At 39.2% G+C, this 13,299-nt stretch overlaps 1 protein-coding gene across 2 annotated transcripts in view; it reads right to left on the bottom strand.

Moving 5' to 3' along the window:
• kcnh5b (potassium voltage-gated channel, subfamily H (eag-related), member 5b) overlaps positions 1-13,299 on the bottom strand; it is a 183,642-nt gene that overhangs the window by 83,602 nt on the left and 86,741 nt on the right. For both annotated transcript variants that reach the window (XM_026151082.1, XM_026151083.1), the window contains exon 9: positions 1,748-1,947. In XM_026151082.1, coding sequence (XP_026006867.1) covers positions 1,748-1,947 — 200 coding nt within the window. The remainder of the gene's footprint in view (positions 1-1,747; positions 1,948-13,299) is intronic.

The following is a 13,299-nucleotide window of genomic DNA, read 5'->3' as shown; positions in this document are numbered from 1 at the left end:
ACAAAAAGGCTGCCTTATATGTAGATAGTGTCGAAACTCAAAACGCACATCTCACTTAAAATTTAAGACGTGTAAATGTGAACAAATCCACTTGTTAGAGATATTAATCTCCTGCTGGAAAAAAAACAACCCCACAAAACAAGACAACTGCACCAAAAACCACAAAATACTACACACCGCAGCCAAATTAATATCTCATCAGATATTGATGCTTCTTTCATATGTGACACAAAAAACAGGAGACAGATGTTTGTTTGTTTTTTGTAGCTCATTCATTCAAAATTAACTGTAAGATGTTTAACTACATTGCTGCTGTGTTATTGTTGAAGTCCTAAATTATCACCTTTAAAGTGTTTGTGCTAATAACATCATGTACAGTAAGACAGGCATGGAGAACAGCACTGACTGGGAGAGGCTTTGAACAGATGACATACTCAGTTCAATTCAACATATAAGACTTTACGAATGCACAAGCATCTATCAAAAACCTATTTATTTAATCTATCATTTGTGAGGTTATTATGTACAATTATAATGTAATGTTCAGCTGCCTTAAATAAACAGGCAGCCTTAAAGTATGAAATATTCATTTGTCTACTGTCTCAGTGGCTGATAGTGCCCCACAGGCCTCAATGTGAGCTTGTAGCCATTATAATGTTGAAGTTGTTTAACGATTAACAGATTTTGAATGAAAGCAAGGGAACTTCGGTAGCACAAAAAAAGTGTCTATTCTTTGTGCACATATGGATCAGTCATATTACCATTGTTTCCCACTAAGGTGTTGCCAAAGGCACCTAGTTAATGCTTGAAAAAGCTGCAGCAATACACAAAAATATAATCAATATTCTATTTACTTGGTGACAACGCCGCTTTTAGCCTTCAATCAGAAAGCCTTAATTTGGCTAGTTAAGCATCGGGCTAAGGCTTAAAGCTTTCACTTAAGGAAAGTCACTCACATTACTGCTACTGCTACGTAATCTTAGTTAGGTTCACAGCATATTCCATAAATTACCATGCCATAACTAACTGTTATAACAGCGCTGCCATATTGCATCATACTGGGTGCATTTCAGTCATTTATACACATAGCTAGTTTCCTAGCTATGTGTAACGTACACACTCTCGAAATAAAATACACGAATAGAACTTAAATTTAATGTATATAATCTTCACCAAAGTGCAGATGTCTGAAACAAAATGAGACAATAGCCTTTAATATGTACATTCCCAAATTTCATACATTTTGGGGGGGGAAAATTAAGAGTCTTTTTTTTGTTAAGTTTCCTGACACTATATGTTTGTGTAAATTAGGTTAAAACTCATTTATATTCACTTTCATTACAGCACATAATACTGAAAAGAACACTTGTGTGTATTTTAAGATGTTTTCTCTTTGCTCTGAAAAAAATGTTATGTAGATTTTTATTTATTGATTGATTTACTTTAAGACTCTTTGAGAACACTGATACAGCAGCTAATTTTGAGACATATATGGGTAAATGCTCTTAAATGTACTGTTTTTGGATGTTATAAGCATCTATGACTATTAAATATAAAACCGTCACTCTCAAGCTTTTGCTTCCTGACACATCACTTGATACTTTGTAATCTGTATAAACGACACGGTGTCTGGCTTTTTCAATTCCAGCCCGGATGATTACTGTAGCACAAAATACCAAATCTCCATAAACAGATGGCACATCAGTAATACATTAGCTTTACCTGACATGTTGCGTCTCAGTCTCACCTTTTCCGTGTCGATGCCTTTGGTCATTGACCAGGTGGAGACGATGTAGTCCATCACCCTCTCACTTAGACCCTTGGGAACTTGGTAGAGTTTCAGGAAATCCCTGACATTGTTGAGCATCTCATGGTAGCGATTGGTGTTGGCATACATCTGCTGGAAAATCGTGGTCACATTTCCAAAGATGGTGGCATAGAGCAGAGCTAGAAAGCAAGTAGGAGAAGAAATATGAAATGTATAAAGCGCTCATTTCAAAAACATTTGATGAAAACAATTATTTTGACTTGAACTAAATATCTGCTTACTGCAACACACCGAGCCAAAAATCTGTTTTAAAAAGAAATGGAGCCTGCTTTGTTTTAATTTCTAACCATAAATGTACACCTTGCAAGAAGCCAATAGTGAAAAGCACTACATAAATACTAATTTGGTTTATGTGCCCAATGAGTTACACCAATCCACCACAACATTTAAAGCAACTGGTCCTTCTAGATAAAAGAGTCTTGGCTTGGCAGACCTTCCAAACAAATCGTACTTGTACAGTCATGAACATTAGCACGCATTACACTAACTGAAGCATGGAGTTTGAGATGAAGATCCTGAGTCTTTTGCAATTTCTCTGAGCATGGCACAGTCTGACCTTCAGTGAATTTGCTGGAAAGATTGAGGCATTGGGTTTATACCATCCCATCCATCCATTCGCTTCCGCTTATCCTTTTCAGGGTCGCGGGGGGCGCTGGAGCCTATCCCAGCTGTCATAGGGCGAAAGGCGGGGTACAACCTGGACAGGTTGCCAGTCTGTCGCAGGGCTAACACACAGGGACAGACAACCATTCACACTCACATTCACACCTAGTGGCAATTTGAATTATCCAATTAACCTATCCCCACAAGCTGCATATCTTTGGACAGTGGGAGGAAGCCGGAGTACCCGGAGAGAACCCACGCAAACACGGGGAGAACATGCAAACTCCACACAGAAAGACCCCGGCCTGATGGTGGAATTGAACTCAGGACCTTCTTACTGTGCGGCAACAGTGCTAACCACCGTGCCACCGTGCTGCACCGTTTATACCAATACTCCTGAATACTCCAGACTAGCAAAGTACCAAATCTCTGCTTTTATAGAGGTGATCCCAATAGCTGATGATCATTTAATTGGGTGCATTTGATTAGCAGAACATGGCTTCTACTTACCCTCTGACTTTCTATGGAAGAAGAGAGGGTATATTTAGTTTGTTACACTGCATAGAGTCCCAGGAAAACTTTCTTTTTCACATGACTGTAGGTACAGCTTTTGGTAACAAGACCCTTCTGCCAAGGGTCCGATGCGATGGACAAATGGAAAAACTTCAACAGGAAAAGTCCTGTTGTCTAAGATGAAAAAGGCAAAGATGACTTAGAGTGGCTGAAAACCAAAGAGGTTTGTGTTTGGCTTTGGTTTGTGTTAGGTATTATACTGAATAACAGCTTAAGAATTTAGATGTCTAGACAGTGTTTAGTTAGAAATCGCGACAGTGTAGAAGCTTCAAGGTGAAGGGACACCAAGTCCTATGATAAGGTCGGTCATCCAGACCCTGTGAGATAAAAACAGTATCCAGTCTCAGCCAGAATTACTCTCACGGTCATTAGAAGAACAAGTTATCAGGGAAGAGATGTGAGGAAGGGGAACCTTCCGCCTTCTAGGTGCAGGTCGCCAGGGCAGAGAGACAGAGCGCTGAGAAGCTGGGACTAGCCAAAGCGCCAAAGAAGGGAGAGTTAAATTTAAACTCTAACTTCTCCCCACCTGTTTTAAGCAATCTGATACATGCACATTTTCCATATAAAACTCTGTGTAATGCTAAGATAGGTACTCTCATGGCTGCAGTTACTGTTTAGATGAACGATGTAGATAAACGAACGCGTTCATAGTGTCAGCACGCCAAATATCTTTAGGTAAGATAATCACCCCACGCTGTTCTCTGATGCATTGATCGCAGGGTGAATGTTAGACAGAATGCACTTAAGCACAGGAAAAAGTTCTTGGGTGGGTAGATGAAAGGAGGCGTGTTGTATAAAGCACGTTGAATGCCATGGTAGAGCAGAAAACTGCTACATAAGAACCAGTCCAGTTACCAAATATCTTCAGATGAGTATACACTTGTAGGAGAGAGCTGCATGACTTGAAAGACTTCAAAAACAACATTAACTTGGCATTATTTGAAGCAGATGGGTAATCACCAAAAACTGACTTTTTATTAGCCAAATACAAACAGATGTTTGTGACAGTGGCTTAGAGGGGTGCAGGTTTGAGTAATCATCTAAAGCCACTTACAAAAGTCAGACAAACTTAGAGATCAGTGTTAGATGTATATTATATAATGTCTCCTGGTGATCAAGAGTGTTTCTCACCTTTGAAATTTAAAGCCATCATGCGTCACTGCTCAGCCTCCTCACTATCCTGCTTGTACTTTACTGTTTCCATAGAGACCTCACTCAAAATAGTTTTTTGCCTCCTCCCAGACAATACAAGTGACAAAGGAAAGAAAAAAGAAACAATAATTTGGAAGACTTCTGAAAAATCTTGTGGTTTGCAGGAGGTGGAGGGAATCTGACGACATGATGTGTGAGAATGCAAGGCTGGGGCAGAATGAATGTACAGTACAAAGGGGTAGTTTGTAAAGAAGGATCAAAGAGGCAAATGTTGGATTTTCTTGCAGCAACTGTGCATTCAAGATAAACTCTCTATATGGATGCTGTATGAGGTAGTGTAAAAATAGTAAATTAAAAAAACAAAGAAAGTGAAACAGAAACATGACAAAAACAAAGTGTGTATGTGTGCTTTCTTTTCCTCGGACAGTTTATCTCACAGAAGCAAGTCTACAGAGACACAAAAAGAAAAGAGTGTGTCTGAAAGAGAGACAAAACAAAGAATAAAAGCAGGACATTCACACACATAAAGGTGTTGCATGTCAGTGGTGAGATAAGTCCTTCAAAGTCTGCTGCCTCCCAGCCTACAAAACCTTTCCAGGACCCCGTCAGCAATTCAGGAAGAATTCCAACAGCACATCTGGCCTGGAACTTAAGGTTCAGACTCACAGCTCTCCGCCCCCCAAACCCAAGATTTCTAATTGGCTGACTTGATAGCCCATAGGGAGGTAAGTGTCACCTCAGAACACAGAAAGGCAATGGTTTGAAGGTTAATTCAACCTTGGGATATCAATTTCTAGCCAATTTTATTTTATCTAAAGTAGTGACATGTGGATGTGTGGATGGGTATGAAGAGAAGCTGCAGAAGAAATCTGTGTCACCACAGTAAGTAACCACAGTACAAAAACTATTTGGGATGAAAAGCTAATTAGTAGCATTCATCAGGTGTAAATGAGGTCTGGCTATCAGCACTTTGGAATACTGGTTGTCAAGGAAGCTCGAGACAAATAACAGGGCTCAAATTAAAACAGACTGCCAAAGAATTGAGCCTCCAAAGGTACAAAAGCAAGATATTCAGGAGTCTTTAAGATAAGCACTTGAACTTATAGTGTTAACAAAACAGTTTAAATATGTTGAGTTTACAATTTCGGTACTTTCTCCTTTGCATTTCTATAACAGTCAAAGTCTGTGTTGACTTAAGCACATTTCCATAGCTTATACAACCTGCCATGGCTTGAGTTTGGCCTGTGGAAATCAACCTTTTGAAGCTCACCACAATTGAGTCAGTCAAAGAAAGTCAAGAACTGGAATCATGCTGTTAAATAATATTTGCACCATATTTATAAACTAGTGTATAAAAATCTTGACACAAAGTTTTAAGAGTTCTGTCGATGAATCATTTCCCTGAAAACTTGGCTGACTCCATCTATTTTGCCAAAATTTCCTTGCAGCAACTCAAAATAGCACTCATTAGTTTGCATACATGAGAACTCCAAATGAGATGATAAATGGTAAACTGAAGGATCTCCACCAGATCTGAACCAGAGCATCACAGAGCTCGTGGACAGATACAACCTGGTGACGTTGAACGGAGCAAAACATATCCCAGAGGTGTTCCAGGACAGGATGAAATCCTTGGACCCAAGGTTTCATCCATATAACTAACGGCAGTCAGGGTCCTATTGCACAGCCTGTTGAAGTCTGTGTTTCCCTCCATGGCTACGTCCCACCAGACCATCAATGACCCACCACCAAACCGCAGCATAGCATTCTCCACGGCTTCTCCAGACCATTTCCCATCTGTCACATGTGCTCAGGGTGAACGTACTCTCATCCGTGAAGAGCACAGATGGTGGACAAGGAGTGGACCTGCCATTTCTGGTATTCCACAGCAAATGCCAATCAGGCTCCACAGTGCTGGACCGTGCATGGTTCCACTAGAGGATGTCAGGCCACCCTCATGAAGTCTGTTTCAGTTGTTCTGAGACATTCCTACAGTAGCCTGCTGAAGTTCATTTTTTAGGGCAGTGGCAATGCTCATTCTGTTCCACAAAGGAGCAGGTACCATCCCTGCAGGTGAGTTAAGGGCCTCCTGCAGCAGATGGCCGCCCTGCCTGAGCCTGGTTTTGTTGAAGGTTTCTTCCTGTTAAAAGGGAGTTTTTCCTTCCCACTGTCACCATACGATTGTTGGGTTTTTGTCTGTATGTGTCATCGTAGGGTCTACCTTACAATATAAAACACCCTGAGGCAACTGTTGTTGTGATTTGGCGCTATATAAATAATTGAACTGAATTAATTCCTGGAATCTCCACACTCCACACTCTTGGAACTGTGCTGGGAGACACAACAAGCCTTTTGGAAAGGGCACGCATTGATGTGCCAACCTGGAGAATTGGAGTATCTATGCAACCATTGTAGAGTCTAGGTATCTCCTAATGCTACCAGTAGTGACAATGACCCTAGCCAAATGGAACCTAGTGAAAAACCAGGAGCGTAAAAATGTCAGTGGCCTCCACCTGTAAAACCATTCCTGTTTTAGGGTTTGTCTCATTGTTGCTCCTCTAGTGCACTTATTGTTTATTTCATTAACAGAAAGTAGCTGATACTGATTAACAACCCCTTCCTCTACTTATCTGATTAAAGTGTACCTGCAGTTTTTTTGCACAGTATATGTATTTTGGAGAAAATATATTCATACAGAAGTATCTGATCTCAGTAGGAGAGTAAATAAATAAATACAGAAGTAACCAACAAAGCCCTGGAATCACAGAAACCTGTTACTGATGGATTGCTGATTATGCATCGTTCTGTATCAGCTTCCAGAAACACTTTTCTGGTCTCACGTGAATTTAGACAGTTAATCCATGTAGTCAGGTTGAAGCTGTCATCTCAATACTGCATTTAAAATCTGACCTGTCCCCTATGGCTCTATTTATTTAAATCTGTCTGTGTTTTCCCATCTGGTGGATACAGAAACAGGGGTGGCGAGTTTTGGGGGTGATAGAAAGTAGTAGATTTGCTAATATTTAATAAATGCCGAAGCACCCCAGGGAAGAGAAGACAAGATGCTGTCAAAAGTGAGGCTCTGATCAGCTGGTAGGAATCTTTTCAGGAAGTTTGTTTCTAAAACCACTGTGACACAAAGAAGAAAACTGGACTTAAACAATCCCCTGCACTGATGTCATATCAGCAGCAGTATTTTATAATAGCATACTCTGAACCCCATCAGGCAAACAGTGTGGACAGATCTGTCAGTTCAGCTTGTCTTGCTAAATTTACTCAAATAGCTTTTGCCTTTAGTAAAAGTATATTACTTCCTGTTTTGTTTTCTACTGAATAGCCTCTAATCATTACCTGTTGCTTTTGTGAAACAAAGGATATCAACATCACCTCTCACTTGATAAGATTTTTCTTAAAAAAAACTTGTCTTTTGTCATGACTTTTTTATCATTAAAGTGAATCATTCAAATGAGACAACGTTGGATATGTAGATATTTCCATATGAGTATTAAAATTACAAATGTACAAAGAAACATAAAAAGCCCCCCATTTACATTACTTTTTTCAGCAATCCAACCTCTGTGTTCATATATTTTCTATTTCTATTTTTTAAGTAATCTGCCAGAGGAGTTTAGGATGATTTGTCAGACTGAATGAGTGTGAGGGACAAAAATCTGTCAGTCTGTGTTAACGCCTACAGCCCAGACACACAGAAAAAAACCCTGTGATAAGGTGGCCTGCACACAAACAGAAGTACCCACACAAATGCAAGGATATACTGTAGAAGCATAAAAGACACACACACAATCAAAGTGTATGATTATTTATAAGTTTAACTTCATAAATAAACAGTGAATTCCAAGTTAACTGTTTGAGGGTAAGATATTACTTTCTATATTAAATTACTACTACATTATTCCTGTATATTTACTTTAAAAACCAAGTCAAGCCAGAGTCAAAACCTGATGTACTCCTAGTGTCGGTTCCTGAGTGGGATAAACGGGGAAGTACAATCTGGCCAAATCAAACATATGGATCATAAAAAATGAGATTTCCGTATTGGATCTATATGGGCCCAGGTTAAAAACAGCAACCTGATGAAGTTGGCCAACAGGGTGCTGATGGAAACTGTGCTACTGTTGGTCAAAAACAATGGAAGAAGATAGGGGGAAGATATATTAGCAGGTAGTGAGAGAGAAGGAAAGACAGGAGTTTCCAGGTGAGCGTAAGGACTTGGTGATTGGAGTAAACTTTAGTGGGTTTGTAGGTTAAGGGAACAATGATGATGAGGAGTTTATGGGTAGGTATGTTGCTAAGAAAGAAATGCAGGAGGTAAGAGAGAAGTGTACACAAGTGGACTATATCTTATGCCGAAGGTGCAATCTTAAAGAAATAGGAGACTGCAAGGTGGTGCAAGCTGCAAGCTGACGGGTTGGATCATGTCAAGTATCGGGTCAATATCTGGAGTGACCAGGATGGGAAAAATTAGAAATGAGTATGAGTAGAGAGACAACTCTCACATTGAGCAATTTGGATCCAAAGTTAGAAGGTTGAGACAGTTTGGACATGTGCAGAAGAGGGATTATACATATACTGGACAAAGGATGTCGAAGATAAGCTGCCAGGAAGTAGGAAAAGAGAAAGACCACAGAGAAGATTCATGGAAGTACTGAAGGAGGACGTGCAGAGAGTTATTGTAACACAAGAATGCTAGGGATAGGGTTAGACAGAGGCAAATCATTTGATAAGGCACCCCCTAAAGGGAGCAGCCAAAATAGACAGAAAGCCTTTAGAAAAAAAGGTTCATTGTTTTTTTTAAATTAAAAAAATTAAATTCAGATTTTTATTTGTTTAAAGTGTAAATATAAATTAACAAGCACATACAACTTTCAGTCAATATAATCAAATAATTTACTGTCTCAAAAAGTTTTGCTGTCTTAAAGATGAAAGATGAGAAGACTGCTGCTTCTTTTGTACGTGCATTTTCAGTTAGGATGTAGTCCATGCAATGGTAGTCAAACAGTCAAATAAATTAACATGCAATCAGTGAGAAGAGTGCTTTAATATATGAGGAATAAATATATTATAGTTATAAAAGCTTTTACAGTGAAAAGCTGATACTACCCATAAATTCCAGTATTGAAAATATTGACACACACACAGACCTGACAACCTACAGTATGTGACCCAAATAGGCAAAGTGGAAATGAGCTCCCATCTGCCAGAGTCCTTTATTTTTAAATGATTTGTGGTCATTTTCACAAAGAAAATGAGATAAATTGCCTTTTTAGTTTCAGACATATCTGTAATCAATTTTGACAATGCTGCAGCATCGCTATTGCTTCACAGACCCATGGGGGAAAATGAATAGCAAGTTTTTACTACAAGCTAACAGCTTGTTATTTCTGATTTTATTGAATCGTGAGTTAGAGTCTTTGTTGATGTCGAACAGAGCTCTCACTGGAATTAATTATGATGAGTAATATTAGACAAACCTGCAGCTGGAATTCATGTGTCAAATAAATAATTACATGATGGCAGGGGAAAAAAATCTAGAAGAACGCATACTGGCTAGCTGCCATGTTTATTTAAGTAACAGCAAAAATACACAGGAAAAAGTGTTTTCGTTTACTGACTGATCACAGAAAATCTCTACATTGATGTGTGTGTGTTGTCAGATGATGGATTTAACAGAAGCTCAGCTGTTGGATTCAAGTTGCAAATACATACCGAAAGAAAATTCAGTGGGGACGATGGTTCAAGAGTAACACCACCGCATAAATGTGTTTTAACGAGCACCAACTGTGCATCTAGATCTTTCTGGGTAAGTAAAATATTCTGGCTGATTGTCTCCAAATAAATCCTGACTAGAATGTATTGTTTACTTCTCATTAGGACAACCTAATAGACTATTTACTGCTGTGCAAACATTTTAATGGGTTTTGTAGTGAGTGAGTCGGGCGGCTGGTGGGAGGGTTGATGTGTGACAAATGTCTGTCTCCACCTTAGACCTAAACCCCCAAAGTGATTACACTCGAGAAATCCAGGAGAAAAACAGAAAAACAGAAAAACATGTCCTTGTTTCAGAGAAAATCTAACCTCCTGAACATAAGGGCAAATTCAAAGAAAATGAAGACTTACATCCTGTAGAAATAACATCTTCATTAGAAATAACTTGGAATTCTTTTTTTTTTAGTTATGGAGCTAAAGTAAGCAGTACTGGAGCACTTAGCTAAGTTCTACTCAGGTAATAAAAATGACCTCCTTACAGCTCAAATTAACCTGTTCGCAGGTAGTGTCTTGCTGTTTAAGCTTATTAAGGCCCATTGTGCTTACTCTTAACTCTACATCTTTAACTGTGATCACTACTAGAGTAGCTTTCCATTACTCATCCAACTAATACTTGTTTATCTTATTTAGTATTGGGTCCTGGTGCAGCACCTCTTCCTGTAATGCTACAGTCACACAGGGACAGTAGTTGGAGACAACAACACGACCAAAATTACAGTGACCATGTGTGCAATGAACTTGTAATCTTGTTGCCTTTAAATGGTTTCTTTAAAAGACCCAGACCATGACTGCAAACACTTGCACTCAGCTGCAACCTTCAAAGTAACTTCAGTGTGTGAAGATCGCAATAAGAGGGAGCAAACTGATCAGTCTATCGGTTTGAAATTAAATGTGCTCAAGGTAGCAATTACATGCAATCTGTTTGTGATAATGTCGCAGTTATGGCAGTAAAAGAAAGTAACACAGATGCTGGATAAATGTTGCTGTGTAATAAATGGTTTTGGGTTGTTTTTTTACAGAAGATCACAGTTTAAGTTTCCAGAAACTGAAATTTTAAATTACATCTCACTCTGCAAAAGATATCCTGGTGAAAACCTGATAATGACACATATGAAGCTCAGAGATGAATCACCACATTTAGTTCTTTAATCACACCCATAAATCATGATTAAATGAATAACCTGGGGTCAGCCGAATGCTCAGCAGGGTTACTTTACTGAGCGATGGTACGGTACTCGTTACATATCAAAACATACAATCACTATCAGGAAAAAAAGAAATATTATTATATTTTATATTTGTATTTCCCCAACACTTTCATTGAACCTAGCTTGTTAAAAATTCCTCTCCTGAGGGTTTAAACTAAAATGTTTCCAGTGTCTTTTTTTTCCGGATTGCTTCATAGGTTTGTGTAGTAACCTATGAAACTATAATACTAAGTGATGTATAATGTAAAACATTTTTAGGAACAGCAGCAAAAATACAATTGCGTGTACTTCCTTTAAAAGAGCAGACACCGTGGAAATCCCTCTGAACAAGAACATATTCTAAATACAAACAATGTGCATTAGTGAACTCTTGCCTTGTTTTTACTGTTACTGCGCTAATGTTTTTCATCTGGTGTTGTGAAGCTGAGAAGAGTGTTGTGGTTTCGCTAATGGGACCAAATTAAAACACAGCACAAACAAGCCAACTCTGAGGTTTCACTGCTGAAGGTAACAAGGCCATCAGGGGCTGAGCGGTGCTCCCTGTGGACCGGGGCAGGAATAATGAAGTCATGTAGGAGTACTCACATCGAACCACAAGCGCCTGGTAAACAATGAAATGGTTTTTATCAGGAGGAACAAGTGGGGCTGTGGAGAGCTTAAAATTAAAGTCGACTGTAGGATAACGTCAGGAAAGCAATGCTGTCATATGACGCGGCAGGTCAGAATGTCATCTTCTGATATGGGCAGATGATTGTCCATGTTGTGTTTAGGTTCTGTTTGAATATGATAAGGTAGGTTGAATGTAGGACTTCAAGTAAGGACTGACTGCATTTTTTGTTTTGCAAATTATGCCTAAAGTACAGGTTTTAAAAAACAAAACAGGTATGGGGAAGAAGGTTAACAAAACCATCAGGTCACCACTCTGTCACAGGGTTTATAAATACTCTACAGCTTTGAAACTACTATTATGAATTTAGGAGAGTTTTAGAGTCTTAATTTTATATAATGTCTTACATAACATATCTGCAAAGACGTGTTTATTGATCCATTCGAATGACTTATACATGCCTACTGGTTTGATATTTGCCTTTATTATGTTGTAAAGCCTTCTTAACACCTGGATAGACCTCTGACCCCCTTATCTTTTGCACAGGTGTGATTTCCTTTTTTTTCTTTGAATTTTTGATCGTTCATTCTTTTCATTTCTATTTCTCTTAAAATTTTGAATGTACTTTCAACATGAATTTCATGTTTACGCATTACACAAGGTTCACGAGGTACTAGGTTTTGGACCAGCAGCTTTGAATTAAGAAGGCATGTCGACTGAGAGTATATGAAAAGCGAATTTGTCACGGTGTCAGTGAGATCTTTAAGTTTTCAGTGGTGACTTCCAATCTCTCACTGTTAGGGTATGACAAGAAATCTCAAAGTTCAGTGCACCGGTCTTGTATAAACTGTTCACTACTGTCAAGACTTGATACTTTTTGATTAGTCCTTGACGGTTCATTAGGAGACCCCAGACTGGCCTCTACGGAGTGCTGGCATCAGATGACACCTCCAGCAGACATTGATTGACCTCCCAGCTCCTGGTTTCGTCTCACTTTGGCAGTCAGTTTTTGCAGCTCAGGGAGGTTCCGAGGTCACACTCACTGCAGTTAGTGGACTTTGTCAGGGGACCTCACATCTGAGGGCAATACACACAGTCTCTGTTCCACAAAGAGGTTTTTTTTAGTGCTGTGACTCGTATCAGCAGGTGAGACAAGTACAGAGCAACTGTGATAGCTCACGTGCTCTGGGACTCGTGGTAATCACAGCTTGGCCCCCGTTTTCCCCACTGTCAGCAATTATATTTGAGAAGGACTCATCTATCATGGCTGGCACCTGCTTGATTCAATTATCTCCCCACTATCCATATGACTGCAGGCTTCACACTTATGTCTCTGGCATAAATTAGAAGAGCAGAAATTAAAAAATTATAATAAAAATAGGACTGATTGCTGCCTTTAGAGGCTTTTCACTGTGGAAATGATCTAGAGATTGAGTTCTTAAACGAATGAGCGGGAAAGAGCTGTGAGGACGATTACAACTGGTGATAATTATGGAAATGGGGAGTGAATCACCACGAAACCAAACCCCTGGATGATTTGC

The sequence above is a fragment of the Astatotilapia calliptera genome, chromosome 19 (genome assembly GCF_900246225.1).
Source record: "Astatotilapia calliptera chromosome 19, fAstCal1.2, whole genome shotgun sequence".
Classification (NCBI taxonomy): domain Eukaryota; kingdom Metazoa; phylum Chordata; class Actinopteri; order Cichliformes; family Cichlidae; genus Astatotilapia; species Astatotilapia calliptera.
The sequence above is the reverse complement of the archived record's forward strand: the minus strand, read 5'-3'. Positions and strand labels throughout refer to the sequence as shown.